The following is a 22,840-nucleotide window of genomic DNA, read 5'->3' as shown; positions in this document are numbered from 1 at the left end:
TACTTCCACCTTTGGTGCCATTTCATGATTTTAGAGATTGGGACAATTTATTCCTTGCACGCCCACCTCCTTGTTGTTACGCCACTGAAGGAAACTAGGATAGAAAGATTACAATAATAGGTGAGATGATGGGCCACTTTGGCTGATTGGGATCAAGGCTGTTGTGAGGCAGTTCAGCCCATCTTGCTTGACATTTTCGTATCTGTCTTAAAATATTCATAGAACAAAGTTGCTACAGAGTACTTAATTAATATGAAATATGTATTTAATTAGAACATAAATTTTTATGCATGTTATAAATGCTTAGAAATAGAGAAGGTTGAAATAACTTTTTCATTGGTTTGTGTATGAAAAAGATTTGTATTATTTACAAATAAGCACTGTAGAAGTGCTATTTGGTAGGATTAGGTTAGATTGCTGGGGGTACTTTCAGTTAAATCTTATTATCCATGGAAATCTTTTCATTAAAATGGTGAAAGTTTAAATACTTACTGACCAAAATATTTTTAAATAGAAGCGTAAAAATAATAAAAAGCTATACGTTTTTTAAAAGATAAAACAGTTTTGTGAGCTATTGGTTCTCTTTAAAAAAATAATTCAATTTTTGTACAGCGGATTTTGAAAATATGCACAGTTATAATTTGTAACAGCTTAATTTATCTTGCAAATTAAATCATGGATCAATTATTTAACCTTCCTCCATGATTGCTCATCTTTGTTTCAAAGGTAAAAACTTAAGTAAAAGCATCTTTGAAGCAAAATAAGTACAAGATTTTTTTGGTTTTTCATCAAACAAATTGAGACATTAGTTTGCAAAATTGAGTTATCTTTAGGACTTACATGTCATGTGATATAGACTGGACAATAATCATTAATATATTGGTAGAGTGTAAATCTAGTGCAGGTAAACGTAAACTACTTCCTTCACTTCCAAAAATTCAGTCTATAGAGAAAGTTTTCTAAAACCTAATGTTATTGCTGATTCTCACATGCCTTAACAATAGTTTAAAACTTTACTGGATATTTCAAAAGGATAAAATGCTCAGAAAAGAATTTTTATTACTATTGAATATATACTTTCAGAGGTAATCATTGCATAAAAACCATAATCAAACCACTTCAAACTGCATAAGTACCCCAATTACAAAAACAATATTATCATACAAAACCATATACCATACTGTATCATACAAAAACAAATATGGAATAAACTAAATATTACTTTAATTTTTAACTACCACAGTTAATAAACTGATACAATGGAATATTGAAGGATCCAACATAATGTAACAAAGTTTAAAGAGTATTTTACCTTTAGACCCCAATTAAAATAATGAAACTGGTGAATGGAGATCTTCCTTTTGAATCAAGATAAACTTATGTAACAAGTCAAATCTCTAGTACTTTTCTATCAAGAGTTCTACAGACAGACAGACAACACGATTTTAAGAAGGACCTGTTAAGTCCTCAATTACAGTATTTATTGTTAAAAATCAGTATAAAAACAACATTTAAACAACCATTTAGGTTTTGATTGGATAGTTATATGTGGATTGACTTGTATGTAGAGCCAAGGAAATTTGTCTTGGAGTATAAGTGAAAATTAATAACAGAGTAAAAAAAAGCAGAATGCTTAGCTGTGTAAACACCCAATAAGTATATCAATATGTTTTATTATTTTAATTAATAAAAGAGGGTGATTCACTGTGTATTGTGGTTTTAGTTATTTAAAATTCTTAAGAGTTATTCGGATATATACTTTTAATAATGTTAGAGAGATTACTTTAAAGTAGTTTATAAAAGTGAAGTGGATGTATAGGTCTGAGAATAATTATGCCAATATCTTTTGTTGTACTATCCAAGCCAAATATGTATTGCATTGAACATATTTTTTTATAGTCATAGTCAAAAGTCAACTGCTGATTCTATAAGTGCAGTACACTATAGCAGTGGCGTAGCAAAGGGGCGGGGGGCGGCGCGGCGGGCCGCACCGGGTGTCACCTTCTTTGGGGTAATACCTACCCGGTCTCTCAAATTTAAGAAAAAATAAATCGCTAGCACAAAAATTTCTTTTTCGGAGGTTTCTCCACTAGCACTAGCTCAGCTCTATGTATAATTCGGGGATTACCGCAAATGAGCCTGACGCTGTTGTGGGAGATTCCCTGTCCCATACTCGTGATCGAAATCGAGGCAAAAAATATAAATTTCGATGAAGTTATTACTGAGTTTGCAGCTGTCAAAGCTAGAAAGAAGAAATTTTAATTGTATAACAATTCATTTTCTGTCTTGGTTATTATTGTTTTGCAATTTCTTCAATATTATAAATAATGAATGATCCATGACCTTTATCATATAAAATATATTGCTTTTTTACTTTCAATGGGGTGACACCACCAACTTGCGCACCGGGTGCCACCCAAGGTAGCTACGCCACTGCACTATAGTATTATAATTTATATCTTACCCATTATAATGATCTTCTTTAACCTATGTAATAATTACTTACCCATGTCAAAAACACTTTTGAAATTAATACAGACTACTTGATTGGATCCAAAAATTGCTTATATTATATAATTGATTAAAAATATAAGTAAATCATACACTGTGAAAATACTACGGCGAGGAAACTATTTTAAGAATGTGTATTTCTTAAATATTAAATGATTCTCAATAATTTATTTTGTAGGAACAGTAACCTCTCTAAATTTTTTATTGTTGTTGCTCTATAAATGCTTATTCCATAAGCTAAATGTGAATGGATCATTGATTAATCACTTCATGTTATAAATTACTAATGTTTTTATTTGTTACAGTGCATCATACCAGTAGATATTTAATTAGCAATGTAATCTGTAGGTTTATTCCAGGTATATTATCCCATAAAATTAAAGTATACTATCGTCTAAAACAATATGAGGGTTGAAATTGTATCTGGATTGTTTTGTAGAAAAGGAAGTGTAATTATTACATTTTTTTGAATTTAGTGAAAGATTCCGTTTATCAAAAAATAGTAATCCACTTAAGAACGAATTATTGATTATATTGTGAGTTAAACAAGTAGGTTAACCAAAAGACTTAATTACCTGGAAAGACGAAATGAGTTTAAAATAACCAAACATTTGAGAATAATTGACCTGATATATTTGTTAAATGACTGTTCTTACCAAATTGTTCTCAGGAGTAGTATTGTATTGTTGGATTCAAAATTTTGGAGTTTGGAGCCTAAGTTATCTGTTTTGTTATAGAGAACCGGAATTGGATACACCAGCCAGAAACATTACAGAAGGGTCACATTGCTTATCTAGTCAAGGTAAATATTCCTACTTATAACATTTATTTCAGATAAGTTAATCTAAAGATATCATTATATTATAATAGAATACACACATTATTATTATTTTAGTGTTCTAGATATAACTAAATTTACTTATTAATTTATATCAAATAAGAGTTCTATTGCACAATTGACTTTCATTATATTCATAGTACAATATTAAATTGTGTGCTATGTCATCAAATTGTGTGCTATGTTGGTTTGAGTGCTATTTATTACACATAATTAAAGCAGTTATTTTGTAAAAATATGTAGGAAGAACTAACATTTTGGTTGAATTTATAAAATATTAGTTAATATAGAACAATGGACATTGTCTAACAACAAAGAGGTACACTACTCCAATTCAGAAAATTCATGAGAGGGCTAGGTACTAACTATTGTATTACATTTAGTTTACATGTACATTCTTATTTTTTTTTTCAAAACCTGAAAAGAGAGAAATTTTGTTGTTTTTTCTATATTAGCAAGTAATTAAACACTGAAAGTGTAAAAGAGAAAACTGTTAACATACTTCTAAGTGATGCTTGCAACATCTCATGTCATTCTTACAAGTGGAATTATAACATATGTTTTTTAGAATTTCAGTATGGTGTATTTGTAAAAAAATTTAACCTACGAATATGGAACTCACTATCTGGTAGAACAAGTGCAGTTTTTTTTAGAGATTCAAACAAATGTATTACAACATAAACTTATTTGTTTACTTATATAGACTCAACATACAATTATTATCAATTGAAAATAAAAGTTAACTCTTTAACTTTGTTACATCAGCCATAAAGTATTATTTTAGTAATTATCTTGCCTTTTTTATTCATAGAGAAATGTTTAACAGTTTTAAATTGAGTGTTAATTTGACATATAAGATTTAAAACTACAGTATAATTCAAATCTAAGTATAATTTTCTGTAATTTTATTTCAATACACCAAATCTTGTTTAATTTAACATCAATTTGATATTTTGTGGGAAGTGAAGAACAGGAAGATTTAGGAGGATTGTAAATATTTCATTCAAATTTCATTTATTATTTTTATATATTTATTATATTATATATTTAGTGTAGTACATACTGTCTACATTTCAGCGATGAAACTATTTGTTATTTTTTGTTTTAGTTTTTGGGTAACACAGAAGTGGATCAGCCAAAGGGAATTGAAGTTGTGAAAGAAGGAATAAGAAAGCTAAAATTCAATCAACAACTTAGGAAGTCGGAAGGTTCTAAAATTCCAAAAGTGGAATTAACCATCAGTATAGATGGTGTAGCAATACAAGAGCCGAAAACAAAACGTATAATGCATCAGTACCCATTGCATAGAATTTCTTATTGTGCTGATGATAAAGGAGAGAAAAGGTTTTTTAGTTTCATTGCCAAGGAATCTGGGGATAATGAACAACATTCCTGTTTTGTTTTTGTCAGCAAAAATTTGGCAGAGGAAATTACGCTTACTATTGGCCAGGCTTTTGACCTCGCTTATAAGTAAGTATGAATTTTATCTCCAAGTATAACATGATGTTTTCATATCACTTAAAAAGAACTGATCAATTTTAGAAACTATATTTCACTTAGTTATGGTTCCACAATTCTTGTATCTCAGTAAGGTGGTTGTTTGTTTAGTTTAGTTTATTATTTTAATGATATCTGGCTAGAACATACTGCAGCACATATCTGGCTAGTTAGAGAGCTTTTAAACACACAAATATAAACTAAAAATTCCAAAGTTAACAAGAGTATAATCACTTCTAAAGACACAGTTTGCACCATAAATAGTTGAAAAGTGATTCTTTATAATTCTTCAGATCTAGTAGTTTACATAATGTACTTGTAGTTTAAAATTAACAACAACGTTCAGGTTAATAATTTTGCCAATTTTTGAAAAGAGAAAAATGTTTATTTTTGTTATTAAAAGTAACAAATAATACTATTTTGTTTAAGTGCTATTAGTATATTCTATAAAATATGTTAAATGCTCCAAAACTCTTTTTTTACATTAAAGGTAGTTTTGTTGTGCTATTCTTTGAATCATATTAAATGTTTCAAAAATATTTCCCCCCCCCCCCTCATAAAGGTTAGTTTTTAATTTGGCACTTTTGCTACTGTATTTAATGATGGTTGTGGATATGTATTCAGGCGGTTTTTGGAGACTTCTGGGCGAGACCTTGAAGTGCAGAGGAGATTGATAGTTCTGCAGCAGAATGTGAAACAGTTGGAAGTTGAAAATACAGTTCTCCGACAGAGATTAATGGATTTTGCAAGTGGACAGATACAGGTGAGGTTTAAAGTAAAGTTCATCACAACTAATTAGGTATTGAATATATTATTAATTATCTCCCAAGATAATTTGGCATCACCACTTCTGTGGGATGTATGGATTAACTCAGCAATGGTTAAGACAAGGAATTCCTTCCTGCAAAAGATTTGAAATTAAAATTTAATTTTTCATTGTTATCTCTAAAACGATTGTATGAGTTATATAGGAATTGTTTTTACTATAATAAACCCTTGTTTTGTCGGACTGTAAGGGTTTTATTGCATTATCCTTCAGAAGAATCACATTTCACATTTTGCTGTCTTATACTGGATCTAGTCAATCCATCTTTTGTTAACTGAGTGGCAGACAACGTATTTAAAAAAAAAATCAAGTTTGGCTTTTGAAAAAATGATCTCTTTGTATAAAAATGATATATATGTCTCATTTGTTTGGGTAGAAAGAGTAATGATTTAAATATTTACCCTCCTATATTTCTTATTCAGAGGGAAGAAACTGTAATGTATCATTGTACTTGTGCCTCAAGTATATGTATATCCAAGGTGCCTGTGGGGGTATTTCGTGCTGCTGTGCAGAGTGGTGGTGAGTTTGATATTCATCATGAGTTTGTATCAGTTGTTTACATGTATGGAGTTTTAGCTTTTCACAGCACTGTGTTTTATTTGCTGACCTTGTATTTGAACTAATTTGTATTTTAGGTTTTCCCCGTTAGAACTCATAATTACAATGTTAGTGTTTTGTAACACTTGAAATTGATGACTGCCTGGAACAACATTATTAACCTTCTAAATTACTCCTGCAATTCTTGTAGTTTTTCCTGCCTTGTTAGCTTAGTCATATTAATTGTCCAATTTGGCTTAACATATCTGACCTGAATGTTACAGTGGTTTTAAATTAAATAATTAATTAATTTTTTCTCAGAAACTAGAAAAAAGCTTATTTCTGTCTTTTGTTTGAAATATTATATTTTTGTACACATATGTCAGGTGTAAAATATAACTCTAGACAATGTGTTAATTTATTGTAATTAAAAAAAAATTTATAAACATTTCTTAAAGTAAATGTAAGTTTTTACTATTTGTTATTTTGGAAATTTCTTTTATTCCAGCTATGTATCTAAGCTATATCTATAAGCATTGCACATTCAAGTATATACCTTTAGTGGTTGCTGAGAAAAAAGATCAATGTCTTGAAAAGTCAAGCTTTCAGAAAATCGTAAAACACAGAGAACAGTAGAGTTTGACTCAAGTAAACAACATAATTTCTTATATTAATATAATACTGGTGTATATGATGGTTCGTCACCCACTCTTCCTCTTCAAATTTGTCTTATAACTTTCTTTTTTTGAAGATGTTTGTGATGTCTGACCTTTATCTCGAGGTCATCCTGTACTTTTTCTTGATTTCTTATGTGCACTTGGTTGATTTGTTCAATCGTACAAATTAGACTATTTATTGGTATTTGGCCTCAGTTTAAGAGTATCTCTGAGATCCCTACTCCTCTATCATTAAAACTACACACCGACATAATTACTCCAAGTTTAAGTGTCCACATTCCCACAAATATTATTTTTGGAGTGTGACCCCAATAACACTATTTGTTTACACGTCATGTAAATAACACAAACGGCAAACGAAAACTATTTGCCAGGTTAACCAACACAAGAAAGAGTATCAATTATACAGAATACACCACTATGTAACAATTATTATTCTGTTAGTAAATATAGAATGTGTTCTGTTTTAGGACGGAATAATTCTAATTTTAGTAAACAAACAATGGACATACTCCTATAAAAGTACTTTTAGCATAGCTGTTTTACAATCAAGTAAGGATCAAGTGTTATGTACTGTTGCAAACAGGAGATTCCAGGCTATAAAATCCAACAAAGAACATTTTTGTAATACAAATGAATAATATGGTACACCGACCTCCTTAACAATACAAAGTTTTATAATTCACCCTTACCGAATAAGGTTTTTTGTAATTAGTTTTGTCTGAGCCATCCTGACATGTTTGGCCATATCGAGTTCAGTCCCCCATAGGATCAGTATTAACAATATACCATTTTACTTCCTTATTTTTGGTCAAAGAGTTTAGTAAGTTGTAAAGCTAATCTACATACACGTATTTTAAATTTTTCAATAGTATTGCTAGTTATTCAAAAAATACAGTAACAACAAATAATAAAAAAACTATACTCTTTTTTTAAAAGCTCTGTACTTGGGAGAATATAGAGAAGACATTTGTAAAAATAACAAAAGATAAGGGGCTTTTCAGTTTTATTGTAATGTGTGTAATTTTTGAAAATTTAAACAAATAAGTAAAGAGATTTTAAAATTGTTATGAACAAGGTAGAACCATATCGGAATGACATTTGGATGCATATTCATTGTATCTTTAATAAAAGACATCTCTCATAACTCAACGATCAAAATAAATGTGTAAAGGTTTTTGAGGTTTAACATCGCTCTTATGGGTTTATAATTGAGATGGCCACCCCATGGCTCTTAAATGAAAACAAAGAGATACCTGATAGCGAGATTTTACTACTCAGTAAGGAAATTCCTAACATTAGTATCGGTTACAGAGAAATTGTCATTTTTGCTGTTAGTTTATAGGATTGTTTATATTATTTACTATCTTAACTTTGAAATTGTTACTAATAGTATTTTTTGCTTTAATCACTGCTTAGGCAAATTTGTTAAACTGATTTGTTTGTAAATAATTATGTATCAATTTATTTATTTTAATGCTATTTATGCATGTATTGGCATTGTGATAGCTAAACGTAAATGTTGTTCTAAGCTTTTAAATGACTAAATATAATTATATACATCCTAGAGGTTATAAATAATATCATAATCGGAAATACAATTTGAAATACAAAACCACACAGATGAGGTATTCTATTCTACTTGTAAAGGAAACAAGGCCTTTTTTTTGAGCTCAGACAACAACAGTTATTCTCTCTATGTTTTATTCTGTTTGATCCATTGTAGTAGTAAATATAACAGAAATGATTGTCCGCAGGATGTGGATGAATATTGCAGACACAACAACATTTCTGACATCACAGAAGTGCGTTCCAGTTTCAACTCCAATGTGACCAACCACACCCCTCCAAATGGCACTCAGGCTAATGGTACTAATGGTACTAATGGTACGTTCTCTATTATCGGCACTAATACATAAATATTATACAATTGTTATTTATTTGTTGAATATTCTGTGAATTGACAAAGCATTTGAGGAAAACTGCTGTAAGCAATCATCAAAGAGATTTTCATAATTATTTTTGTTTTATTTTGCAATAAATTGAAGAATTTAATACATACTATATTATTGTTGAAATACAAATAAAAATCATTAAAACTTAAGTTATCGTAAAACTTTTTAATGTTTCATATAAAAAAATCTAGTTTGAACCAACTTTAGGTGTATAGAATATTTTAAAGTTTTTTTTTGTAATATTATATTTAAAGCTAACCAAAATGTAATATATTATACATTTTTCTAGAACGGAATAGAATGTTATATAATAATGTAACATAAAGTAAAATTTTGGAAAAAAGCTTATTGTAAATTAACTATTAAACTATTTTTTTAAACACATCTTGTGATGTTATTAAATATAGTTTGCAAAATATAAGAAATGAGTAATAATTATATTTGTTTCTGACTAAATAACCAAAAACATTTTCTAACCCAACTTCCATCCCTATTTTTTATAAAATTTCATTTTTGAAATAAGTTGTGTTAAATGCTATATTTGTTATGTTTATTAAAACTATACTATGTAAGGAATCTTACAAATCTACATAAAATTCATATACAATACACATTTGTAAGATATATATATATATATATATAAATATGGCATTGTAGTATAGTAATGTATAGCGTAGTTTTGTAATATGGCCCTAACTAAAACGCTAACTGCTGCCGTCACGCACCATCGCTACCGCTACAATTCATGTGTTATGACACACAGAGGTCATAAATCTCAACAAACATGTTATGAGTCAACTCCATGCACACTATTCTTGAAACATGCACCTAAATAATATATGAATTGAACTAAGAGCACATGATCACAATATATCTGCTTATAATAACCAGTCACTGACAACTGACCAGTGGCCTACTGGTCTACTGCTGTAAATTTTGATGGTCATGGCAAAAGCAAAATGGTTACAAATCTAAGCAGGGGTGGGCCTTATTTTGTTGATTCATTTTATATGTGGATCACATTGTCATTCCACATTGATTTATTTGAACTCTAATAATAGAGTTCAAATAAATCAATTCTATGTATCCAGTTTGTAGTGTGTGTCAGATTAGTTATCCACCTGAGGAAGAGGTTGTGTTCCAGACTCCTATCATGCGGTTTTGTTGCTTCACATCACAAGTGAGCGAGCTTCTATCAGTGCCCTGACCTGCAACTTTTGCATATGTTAATATCGTATTCCATACCAACACAATGTGGTGTTGATCATAGAATTAATAGACAGATTGATCTAATCTAGCAACAATAAAATGATGTTTGTCAATTATACCTGAACATTTGAATGTATGTCAAGGAATGGCACACCTTTAGTCTTGTTGTGGTTTGTTAGGATCAGATTTCACTGACTTCTATCAGAATATTGTCCAATAACAACAATGAACAGTGAACCTTGAACAGTTTTACTCCTTAACTCATTCACCTACTCTAGGGAAGTTATAGCATGATTGGTGGGATGCGCGTGAGGAGTGGAGGAGTTGAGCGCGTGGGGGCACAATCTAAAGTAGGGGAGTGAGTACGGTGCTACTAACCCTACTGAAAGTTTTCGGCTCCCGGCTCATAGTGGTGGCGGGAGCCGAATATTGTAGTGTTTGCCAACATTTCTAGACCCTTATGTTCTTACCACGGTGGTCTTTTATGATGAGCAATTTAATATAGGAGACCTTGAGAATATTTGAACATTTCTAGACTCTTTTGAAGTTACGGCGACGGACTTTTATGATGGGGAATTCAATACAGGAAATCTTGGAAATATTGGGACCGGATGTACGTGATCTTAACAATGACTATGTTCTGCCGAAATTGTGTTCATAGCTCACCCTTCTTAATGAGTTCGCAGTAGAGATACCTGGTGGTAAGAAAGGGTTCTCATAAATTGGGAAAGGGTAGGAATTTATATTATTCTTGATCTCCAACGACGACAACAGTTCAGAATTGTAATTGTTACGCTTTGTTAGCCATTAAAATTCTATTTATCATATACTAACCGTGTAAGCTTCAGGATTTACGATAGTAGATACATATTATACACTACAAAATTTTCAACTGACATAGCCTAGCTGCTAAATTAAAAATTAATATAAAACTGGTTAAACTAATTTGTCAATATACACAGTAGAATAAGAAAAAACTCAGTTTTATCTACCAACTTGTATCAAGTTAATTTAATGATGTATACTTAAAATAACAATAACGCCAACGATCCACACGCAATAGTTAACATAACAAAACCCCGTTGTCGATGAAAATTATTTATTGTTCTTCGAACTACACCCAAATCAAAATTGTCCAGATTACTTTTAGTATGTTTGCGTTTTCTTAAACGTAATGAGCACAACGCAATTAATTCACAAATTGTATTACAACTCGTGAATTGGCACAAGCGAATGTTTTTTGGGCGGCACGTATAGAAGACTGGAGACCGAAGTTCACAAGGCTAAATACGGCAACAGACTGAGCCGCTCCAACCCCCACCACTTTAGTTCCGTCTTTGCCTACGGCGCATCTCGAAGTCACCGGTCATGCTATAAATTCTCTACTATACTTCGACTGAGCTTTTCTGTAACTCTGTACAAGCCCCACCAAATGTTGACAGAACACTTCTGCAGCCGTAATAGTTTACTTTAATTGTGGAAGCACCAATCACAACTACAATTAACCGTCTAGACATGGTACCTGAAATCAGTTGAAGTTATATATATATATATATATATATATAACTTCAACTGATTTCAGGTACCATGTCTAGACGGTTAATTGTATATATATATATATATATATTTAGTGTTGCATGTAAATTTATTTCTGCTTGGGGCCTTTGCTTCTCCTCAGTTGTTAGGGTATTTATAGAATGAGGAATGGAGATGATTAAATCTCATAGGTTTGAAGCCTAATTTCTGTAAACTGAGTTTTTATACTTTATCAAAATTTAGTTTGTTTTGCTTTAGTCTATATTCATTCTGATAATCACATAGCCTGTTTCAGACCATGTGTTTATTCATTGTGATAGTATAATTTTAATGTTTATAAGGAAGGTATGCATAATTTGTATTGGAACTGAATAAATCATGCCTATGATAAAATTATCAATTGTACTAGTTTACCTGTGTTAAATTAGTTTTATAGAAATTTTATAGCTAATTCAATTTCATTTGGACTATTAATAAAAAACAGGGCTAGTTCTGGATTAGCGATAGATACTCTACTATATATTGAATCGTATATGACATGTTCAAAACATATTGCACTTATTCAAGCACTTTATATAAGAGAACCCAATTTCCTTGTTAGCCTCATTTCATCTTTGATCACATGTATGGACATCTTATTAAACAGAATAAGGGACAAAACAGCACAAGGTTAACAGGTGCTTAGGTTATAGATAAACAAATTTGAACCTGCATTAATTTTATTTTCTAACACAAACTTAGCGTTAACGTTCTAATGGCCTAACCTATTGACCATCACTCCTTACAACCAATGATGTAAATACTTCTCAAAATATTACAAAGAAATGATTCTTGCAGGATCCATGCTGCTGTTGAATCTGAGCATCCCCAGTCTGAACAACGGCACCAGTTCTGCAGCTCCACCAGTGCCCCCTCGCTTCTTCCAGTCTAAGCCATTCACTGACACTGACCTCATTGGGTACTTCACATTTTCTTCTTTATTTCCCTGTAACATATCATTTTGTATGGAGAAGAATACTCAATGATTATGAGTATCTACTATTGATAGTAGATTAGCTAGTCTAATAGTCATATGAAGTGTATGTGGTATATGATACTGAAATTATGCACAAAGCGATTATCACCACAAGTGAATACACTTTAATGTGTTTAATTTAAAACAGTTTTATCCTAATGAGCGTAATTTTACTACCTGCATGAGGTAGGTAACTATTTGAAATCACCCTAAAATGTAATATGATTGGGTCTATAAAAGTTGGCTGGGGTAATTATCCTTTTTGTATTTTGTTAATGGATACCAAAATTTTAGATTATCAATTAACCAAAATACTGAATTAATGGTGTATTGTATAATTTCAATGAGAACTGGTGTTTAGATTGTTTTCCAGATTTGTTTACTCTTAAAAACTACCAAGTAGAACTATATCAGTGCAGATTAGACCATCAGCATATCCTAGACAGTATATACATATGTAGATAAAATTTACTCTAAAATGTCTCTTTCTCTTTAGGCAATGATAACACAAGAGATCTTTGTCCTTAATTGTCTCTTTCTCTTGGCACTGGATATGTGCATTCACCATGTTGAGCTGAGGTTACACTATTGTAAAACAATAAATTGTGCTAAGAATGACTACAGTTCCTTAGTAGCACTGACACAATATTGCTAGATTTTGTTAGTACAAGGGTCATTCATTCGGATAGTAAGTTGCTGAGACATCTGATGTCGAATGTCGGATGCTGTGTAGCTACGTTCAGTATGCATCTGACAGTGTCACAGTGAAGATCGTTATACCAATTTAAAGTGTTATTATTCAAATGGCCCTAACAATACACTTTTCCATGGGCTGTGAGATACATAGCATCATTGGTTTTTTTTTATTTATTTTTTTTTTTGTTGGTAAAGTAAATACAGGCTGAAATTTATTGTGGATTGAGTTTTGCGTATGGGAGTAAATATTCTCTAGACTTGTTGATTCTACATTACAGCCAACAGTTCTTGTTGGCTCATTACGTCATTACGTGTCTCTTTGGCTCTCAGGAGAATCATTTGTCATCAAAAGTCATAAACAGTGATAATATTGGGATCATAGCTTTTGCTCAGAAAGTTTTCATAAAAAAAATATCTTTTGATTTTATAACGACTTTTACAATCTTAAGCTGAAAATACCCCAATTATGTGCACACTTCGATATAGCACTAAGTTTTCGTAAACGGTCTGGAACATTTTGTAAAACTTTCTGACCCAATGTATGTAAGTTGTTGTACATTAAAAGAACTCGTGTTTTAATGCTAATTTTTTTTCTAGCGTTTATTACAATCCTTTTTGTGTTACAAAATGGGTTGAAGACTTTTGCTAGGATGATACTCAAAATGGATTGATACCAAGGTAGTGTGGGAATAGTTATTGTAGACTCTCAGTGCACTTCATTCAGTATAAGTGCTAACTACATTGGATTTTAGAAGTTTAAAATCCCCCAAAATGTTTTCCTGTGGAGGCTGAACCATCCAAAAAAGACTTGGGCCAAATTAATTCTGAAAAGAGCAAAATTATGAAATAAGATGACAAACTGGAAACAGCCTACTAGAGGCAAAACATTTTGTAATAATTACAATTCTTAATTAATGTAAGGCAACCCATAGTACAGTATTAAATGATATCTGCAAGTTGCTAACAATATATGCTTCAAAAATCATAAAATTATGAAAGAAAATAAATTCTTTGGGATCCAATGATTAACATTTTGATGATTTATACAAAAACTTTAATTTTATTTCAGAGATATAAACTCAGGGCCGACAGTGGGAACTAAACTAGAAGGGCTCTTGATGGATGAACTTGAAGAGGATTTCAATCCAAGAGCTTGTGAGAATCTGGCCAACAACAGCCAGTGCATCATCAACAACAATGGAAATATACTACCACCTTCCCCCTCTTCACCACCACCACTGTGTAAGTACCAAAGTGTGTATACATCAAAGCTATGCATTAAAGCATTGTTAAATCACCTGTAATCAATGTCTATGTTGAGTATAGCATTAACATCAATTACTGTTCTGATAATACTGTCGGTAAAAATTTGATACAAAATGAATTTTTAATTGTTTAAGACGAATTGGAAGCAGGATGTAAGCAGCTGTTATAGGGTTTCTCTGCATTCATGTAAAATACAATAATACACAGTTCACGTTCACACCCCTATAATTAGACATTTGAATAAGCTTTATGCTGGCACAGGGCACAGTGTAGAAACAACGAATTTGTACTGCCTTCAGTTAATATTTCCCTGTAAATTGGTGGTTCCAAATCATAATAAAAATATTTTTTACGACTATTAACTATTATAAAAAAATAAGCTGAAATTAAGTTTGTTAGTACATGTTATAACCTATCAGCTGACTAACTTGATTAATGGATGGAGAATAACTGACTCTGCAATACATGTGTTTTAGTTATCAGCTGTTTTAAATGAAACAGAATTATTCTCATAAGATTAACATTGAAAATTTGGTAGCCCGCGGACAGATTCATATGATGTTGGATGTAATTTTAAATTCACAAAAGACACATCTAGAGCGTAAAAGCTCTCAATTGATGTCAAATATGAATATAAAAATAGCTTTAGATACCTAAAATTGCTGTAATATAAAAAGTTTTGTTTTTACGAAGAACGTTCAATTAATAAACAGATATTGCATATTCTGTCTTATTTTTCATATGCACTGGTTTAATTGAACATTAATTTTTTAAACTGTGCGTTTGTTTATTATTAACCTATTTTACATTATTCTTGTCAGAATTAAATTCTATAAAAGTTTTGGTTAAAATTTGACGTGTTTATTACCCATTTAATATAGGTAATATACTTCAAATCTAAACAAAGCATGTTTTTCGAGACTGAATTTTGCATATTTTGTCTGATATCTCAGTAAATCCGATAAATTTAACAGCTAACTTTACGCCATAAAACATCGGTTTCACTTTATTTCCATCCTTTCATAGAAAATCGGGTGAAATCTTTCGCTAGTGTACAAAACATTTCCGGACATATATTTATATGAACTTTTTTTGTTATTTTGATGAAAGGAAACCATCTGGGAAGTTTGTCGGATTACTCTTGGGATACTGAGTGTTTATATATATATATATATATGGGTATTCAGTCAGTTAAAGTGTTCCAATACTTTAGGATTTTGTTCTACACATAAAAATAAGCAAAAAGGTTTATATAAAGTTATGTCCTAAAACCTTTAGTTTTCCGTCTACCTCTCTGTATGTGTTTTTATAAAATTAATTATATCTTTTGAACCAGTAGTTTTAAAAATAAAATATTAACAAAATTTTTTAATCCTTTTCAAAATGGCGTCCGTTTAAAAACGTTAAAGTCAAATAACATAAAAACCGGTATAGTTTAAAAATGTATAGAATACCAACTATTTAGTCATTTTTATACCAATTCCAATGGTACCTTTTTGAAAGAAATCCGTCAACGCATAAACGAGCAAGATCATTTTATAGGTATGCTTGTGCAAGCCGGGAGCAACTAAGATTTTGTCGTTTGATAGACATTGGCTGTTTTAAGTAGGTTATACAGATTTTACAAGAACTACCTATTTTGAAATTTTTATGACCATTTCAACGATACTTTTTCCGACAAAATCCGTCAACGCAGAAGCAAGCATGGCCACTTTAAAGATACGCTTGCACAAGCCAGTAGCAACAAACAACTGATACCTCTCAACTGGAACGTGTTTGGTCTTTCCAAATGTTGCATCAGTTTTTAAAATTGTTGCACAGTACCAAAAAGAAATTATAAAAAGTGTTTGAAAACTGTATCAAAAGAGAAAGAAGTTACAGCGATTTTCAGTCTATCATTAAATTCCTTGAAAGTTATAAATTGTGTTTATTAAAAAACTGTTTGGTCTGTATGCTGTATGACACCTTGTCAAAGAACAGCTGAGAGTTATACTTGGTTGCAGAGGCACTTTGAGTTCAACTGTTGAAAATTGGAAGGGTGTGGGGAGCACACACGTGGGTAGCCTCCAACCTTTGAACAGTTTCAGCGATTTAGAAGACTAAAAATTCTACCAAACCATTTATGGCAGTTAGATTGAGAAATTGCTAATAATCTTTTGGTCGAAGCTGCTTGATTAATATACTAGGTATATGAAATGTAATGGGAGTGGAGACGGTAAAGTTCAGGGTCGGAGTTGGAGAGAGAGGGCTGAATAACATTGTGTCGGCTTGTAATCAGTGTGTAGTCCCGTGCTTGATCTCTAAATGTGATGGCTCTGAATGGAGAAGTTTTTCTTATGATTAGATAAATGATTTCACAATTCATAGAGCATTAATCAGATGTTAACAGCTCTGTTATTTGTGATTGTTTGTTTACAGTGGCACCACCACCAAAACCTGTGCATGCCAGACGCAGTGTAACCAAGCAAAGTGTCCCCCACCATGTCTACTCCAGACATTTTCAGCTCCCCTGCCCTCACACCCAGCAGTGCTGACCCTTTCGGCATGGGAGACTTCAGTGCTTCTGGGACTGAACCTTCCCAAGTGGAGTTGGAAAATGCTATTGGTTTACTTGACAGGAAGATATTGGAAATGAAGGTGGGTTTAACTTTGTTAAATTATAAATATTAAGTTTGAATTTTCAGGTTCTTGGAACAGATTGTTATACCATTGTTGAAATCATACAAATTTTAATATGTCCACTGCTGAAAATGCCAATTAGCGTTTAGCGTTGCCACGATTGGTACGGCCAACGCTATTTGCCGTTTCGTACAGGAAATGATCTCCCATCATGTCTCAACGTTATCACTTGGTCTGTACCCATAATTGACCTTGATCAGTCTCGTGCAAGTCTTTGAGTATTAGCATGTGGGTTTTGTATCCATAACATGTATTTTTTCAATTTTTGAAATGAATCATAATAAGTCACAATCTACGTGATCCAAAGTAACTTAAGCATTAGTAAAACATTAGATATAATGATTCTGCCTTTGAATTGACATATAGTAGTAGTGTTAGCTACAGACCAAGTTATTCTTGATAGATCTCGATACTGTGAATTGTGGCCATTCACTTCCTATTTCTTGGTCCCAATCCAATTAATCAGAGCTGTCAAATTGGGACCACAAATAATAATACTTCTTATTCACAACTAGTATAAGATGGTGATCCAATGATAAATTGTGTAAAAATTTAATCAGCCTTCTCATTTGTTCTTAGGCCAAGATACAATACTCTTATTGATTATTTCAATCTAATCGATGATAAGTCATTTTTGAAAATAAAAAATGACGCTAAGGCTAGTGCTACAGAAGTGTTATGTCTTCTGGCACCAGCATTATTCTTGTATAAATCAGTGGACATTACCTTAATTCAAAACATTTTTTGACATTTACGTGGGAATGGTAAAAATACCAAGCAGCCAACACTATCAAATTATATCATTCAAAACGGTTTTGCTCAATTTACGTAACAAGTTTCTATTTATTTTGGAATTTTTACATTTTTATACATTATTTCTTTTATTTTAAATATGATAGTCATTAAACACGAATTGGCGTAACCCGCATATTGTGATATCAATGAAGGAATATGCTAATGACACTAATTGGCGTTATTAATAGTATTATTTAAAAAATCTCAAAATATATAAAAGGACATCAATTTAACTAATTGTATGCAAAAATAAAACATAAATAAAAAACTATGAACACCTAACATTCACTGTTGGAACACGTATTTATTCAGCAGCGAACATGTTAACATCTTGCCTTTAACATTGATTGTTCAACTACACTTCAATGTTATGCTTAACTACACTAAAATTAAGTTATTACTTAATAACTAACCCTATGAAAGAAAAGTTAGTTGTTTTTTATGCTCAACTCTCTTGCTATTAATTGTTTTTTAAGATTTTGTTTTGTACTCAATAAATGAGGAATTGTATCAATTAAATTGATAACAAACTTTGTTCTGTGTAGCTACCAATAAAATAATTTTCCATATCTAAATACCAATATCGTAGCTTTACAATTTGTATTACAATCTATATACCAACAGTTGTCACAAATCTGGGAAGCAATGTTGTCAGAAATGGAATTTATCCTTAGGGAAAGGGTTTTGGAATAATTTAATAAATATTTTTTAATATAAAACAGGGAATGGATCAAACTAGTCGATCAAAATATATGGTAGCATATTTTTCTAAAATTAATCAACTAGCTTAAGTTAATAATTAATTTGTAAAAACATTTCAGGATGGATTTAGCCGAGGACTGTCTTTTGGAAATGAGGATTTTTCTCTAGAGAGCTTAGACCCGCTGAGAAAATGATGACGCCTGAACAACAGTATTTCATCTTTAAACAAGTGGAATAGTTAACAGTTTGTCAGTGCACACATATTTTCTCGTACCCACACCAATAACCAACAAATAATTTCACATAACTTAATTAAGTAAATATAATTATATTTTTGCTTGATAGATTATACTTTTGTACCAATACCATGACATGACCACAATGCAAAAGCTTAATATTGTTTAATAGCCGTTGAAAACATATTCTAAATTTTATTTTCAAATGTTATGTAAAGTGTCATATAAATTAACACTTTTACTAACAAAAAGCATAGTATATAAAGCAATATAAAAATGTATATTCTTGTGTTCAAAATACAACATAACATTACGTACTACACTCAGTAAGGGGATGCTTTTAATTGCAAACACGTTTAGTGGAAAAATTGCTGTTATACAGTAGTATTAAAAAGATGTATTTTTGGATTATTTAAGTACACTGTACTCAAAGTTCTCAGTGTAAAAATATATTATGTGTAGCATAGCTGTACATAAAATAAATTAGTTTGTTGTCATTGTAGTTATACAGTATAACTGTATTTGGAAATTGTTGTAGAGAAATTCCTGATTTTGAAAATAGAAAATAACTAAGGATCAAGAATTTTATTTTAATTTGTTATTTTTGTAATATTGATTCAAACTTTACACAGTATAGTGGAATTTAAATTGTAATGTAAAAGCATTACTGTTATTATAATTGGGATGAGGCAGTATAAGTAGTGAATTGTATTTTGGACATTGATATAAAAGTTTAAATGATTACACCAATGTTTTAATATTTTAATACTGTTGTTACTTTTATATTACTTACTGTTTGTTGGGTTCAGAACGATGCAACTGTTGTGCTGGGAATGAACAGATCTGAAACATCTATGTTTATTGTGATTTCTGCTAACATTTCTCAAAGCATATTTTATAGTAATATTTTAAGTAAAAACTTTTAATTTTTTAGTATTATCGTAAGATCTTTAAATTACGTGTATATGGGAATTTTGTGGATTCTGACCCTTATTGTGTTATTGAGTAGATTTTAACATGTTTTTGTTCTTGTATAAAAGAGTTTATAGACAGTTGCTTGAGTAGGCACATGTACAGATCACAAGTTAGCTGGTAGAACATCACCTACACTACAGTAGTATTAATGGGTAAGGAAACGTGTTGATGTACAGATACTAGACTGAGAGTATTGTTTTCGGACTTGTTTATTGTTTGTCATAGACTTTGCTATTAAGTTGGGATAGAACTTTGTATTGAAGTCAAATGTGCAAGTTAAAATAATACCTAGGTTCTTGACTTTAATCTACCAATTGAGCCTTGTAGAAATATTACAACTAGCTTGTTTATATGTAAAATAGAGTATTTTGGTCATTCTAACATAGAGTATATATTTTTGTATTTGTTTCTACCCTTAAATATAATTGGGTTGAATAGTGTAAAGAATCAGATATTTTGTAAATACTGCAGTTAAGTTTATTGTGCATTTCTATGGAAGAACATTAAGGTAAGAACCACAGTTATTTACCGATATCATGGCCCTAACATGAGGATTGTGGGGCTGCCAGAGCAATGGGTCTAGGGGCTGAGGTGGGGGGAACAAAAAATAAATAATTTTAAATAATGCTCCTCTCTTGGACCAGTGGCAAGAAAATCATTTGTCTGTGTCTAATAAAGTTTTTTTCTCGTCCAAGAACAGTTTACTCTATTTTAAAGAAGAAGAATTATTGGGAATTTTATTTTTACTTACCTGAGCCCTGGAAGAAAAGATTGTGTAAATGTGCATCAGAAAAGAAAAATTAAATATAATGCATTTTTTATTGTAATCTTAATGTTATTTAATTATTATTATTATAGCAAGAAGATTTGGTTGTTTGAGCCCAAGAATACAAACGTATTAATTAATAGGGTTTTTTGCTAGGACAGTTCCAGTAAGATATATGTATTCAATTAGGCCTGAGAGGAATAATTGAATATATATTTTTAATATTTGCTTGCCATGGTCCAAGAAGACATAAAGCTAGTTTGATCTGAATAGAAAGAAATAGTTGGGGAGTATATGTAATCTTTCTTTGAAAAGCTTTTAAAACACATGTCATTTACATTTTCCGTGACATGAGTGTAGAATACAAAATGTCCTGATTCCATGTGATATTGGTTTATTAATATGTGATGTTTCGTAAACTTTAAATTTTAATCAATTTAAAAATGATCAAATCAGTCAGCTAGACAACATTTCCATAATGGCAGGTAATTTCTAAAGACTTCAGAGAACCCTTTGTTTAACTCTCTGCCCTGCCCCCTTTTGGATGATTCATTGACTACATCACGTTGATGAAGGTTCGTGTTGAGTTCTGGCAAAGAGCCCATAGTTTATTGTATGGGCCATGACCGACCTTGTTTGTTTTTCTGTGATGAATGCCTAAAATCTTGTATGTAAAAACTCATTTTAATGTTATTGTAAAGGTCTTTAATAAATATATACGTAAATGTTATTTATATAAATACTGTTTTACAGACAAGCACCAAATATTTTTAACGTATATTCACTCCTGAACAAAACTAACATACCATTTGTTGTAATTTTCCAAACATGTAATCTGACATAATATATTGTGGATTTTTCTCTATGCTTTCTGATCATTTAAGTTTAATAGTGTATTAGTAATAATTTAAAAAGATTAAGAGATACTATGAGAGGCAGATTGATAGAAGCGATAAGAGAATAAAAGGAAAAAGTCTACAGTCAGGCAATTATACCACACCAGATCCATTAGAATGCTGGAATTTGTGTATTTAAATACTTACCTTTAAGGTAATAGTCAATATTGTGGTACGTTAATTTTGTTCATTTGTGTATGTACATATATTTACTATTACATGCATATATATATAACGTATATCTAAAATTTTATATATATATAAAATGAAGTGTTTATAAATAGTTTATGATTTGTGTAAATTGAGAAATAAAAAAATATATTTATGTAAAGTTGTAGGATTATTGCATTATTTGATAATTTCACCTTATTAAGAAAATCTTACTTTCAAATTTAGATTTTAGAAGAGGTCTGTTTTCACTTAGAACAAGAAAATTCATTTCAAGAAAGTTTCATTGCACTTAGTCCTAAAAGGACCTTTGTGCTTGCTTCCAAAGTGACAGGATATAGGATGGGTAAGGTTGAGGGTTGGTGCCACCTCCTGTGTGAGATTCCATATTACATCCACATGAGGAGGGATAGTGGGCAATATATGTCAGTCATGTCACCTTGGAAGTAGAGGAGGATAGATAGCTCTGTTCCAACCTCCTCCAGCCAAAGCATGCAGGAGATAGTACTCCTTCAAGTTTAGGCTTATAAAAATCTTTAACAATAAGAGCCATATCTACTCTAACAGTTGTCCCCTGCAGTAAATTAGACTTATCAGTCAACCTTTTCCCCCATATTTTGACATATGGAAGATTAGTTTAGGTTTATTATGTTACCTTGTAGTCATCCTATCAGAATTTAGTAATGTATATAATCCAAGTTTTCCAGCTCTTATTGTGACACCAACACAGTACTTGTAATTACTATCTATAGATATTACGGCCTCACTATTTAGAGCCATCTTCAGTCAAGAGATGTTCTTAGACGATACCTGTGGCATAACAGGCCTTGTAAGCTCAAGAACTAAACAGTACCATGTAATTAATTCACATTGCCAACTCTGTTGTACTCCATTGCGGTCCTTTCTAAATTTTACTAAGGCATGATTACATTCATTCCATTACAGTAGTTAATTTTTCCTGTTTTAAGTTTTTTTTTCTTATTTTTAGGTAGTTAGAGTAGAAGTAACAAAATTTAAAATCTGTTATACATTTAATAATATTAACTATAGATAACAAATA

The 22,840-nt window shown here is 31.0% G+C and overlaps 1 protein-coding gene and 1 long non-coding RNA gene across 4 annotated transcripts in view; one reads left to right on the top strand and one right to left on the bottom strand.

Moving 5' to 3' along the window:
• The window catches only part of LOC124369124 (PTB domain-containing engulfment adapter protein 1), a 68,975-nt gene extending 47,032 nt beyond the window's left edge, over positions 1-21,943 (top strand). For 2 of the 3 annotated variants that reach the window (XM_046826887.1, XM_046826886.1), the window contains exons 3-10: positions 3,249-3,313; positions 4,458-4,819; positions 5,471-5,609; positions 8,644-8,773; positions 12,424-12,544; positions 14,367-14,539; positions 16,982-17,200; positions 18,859-21,943. In XM_046826887.1, coding sequence (XP_046682843.1) covers positions 3,249-3,313; positions 4,458-4,819; positions 5,471-5,609; positions 8,644-8,773; positions 12,424-12,544; positions 14,367-14,539; positions 16,982-17,097 — 1,106 coding nt within the window. In that variant the 3' untranslated portion in view covers positions 17,098-17,200; positions 18,859-21,943. The remainder of the gene's footprint in view (positions 1-3,248; positions 3,314-4,457; positions 4,820-5,470; positions 5,610-8,643; positions 8,774-12,423; positions 12,545-14,366; positions 14,540-16,981; positions 17,201-18,858) is intronic. The other variant, XM_046826888.1, reaches the window with a different exon arrangement.
• Positions 12,288-19,841, bottom strand: LOC124369125. Its single transcript, XR_006923040.1, has 2 exons — positions 19,769-19,841; positions 12,288-12,571 (listed from the first exon to the last, which is right to left on the bottom strand). It is a non-coding gene; the product is annotated as an uncharacterized LOC124369125 (long non-coding RNA).
• Positions 21,944-22,840: the final 897 nt, after the last annotated feature.

This window comes from Homalodisca vitripennis, chromosome X (genome assembly GCF_021130785.1).
Source record: "Homalodisca vitripennis isolate AUS2020 chromosome X, UT_GWSS_2.1, whole genome shotgun sequence".
In the NCBI taxonomy this organism is placed as follows: Eukaryota; Metazoa; Arthropoda; class Insecta; order Hemiptera; family Cicadellidae; genus Homalodisca; species Homalodisca vitripennis.
This window is presented reverse-complemented; position numbering and strand designations above follow the sequence as displayed.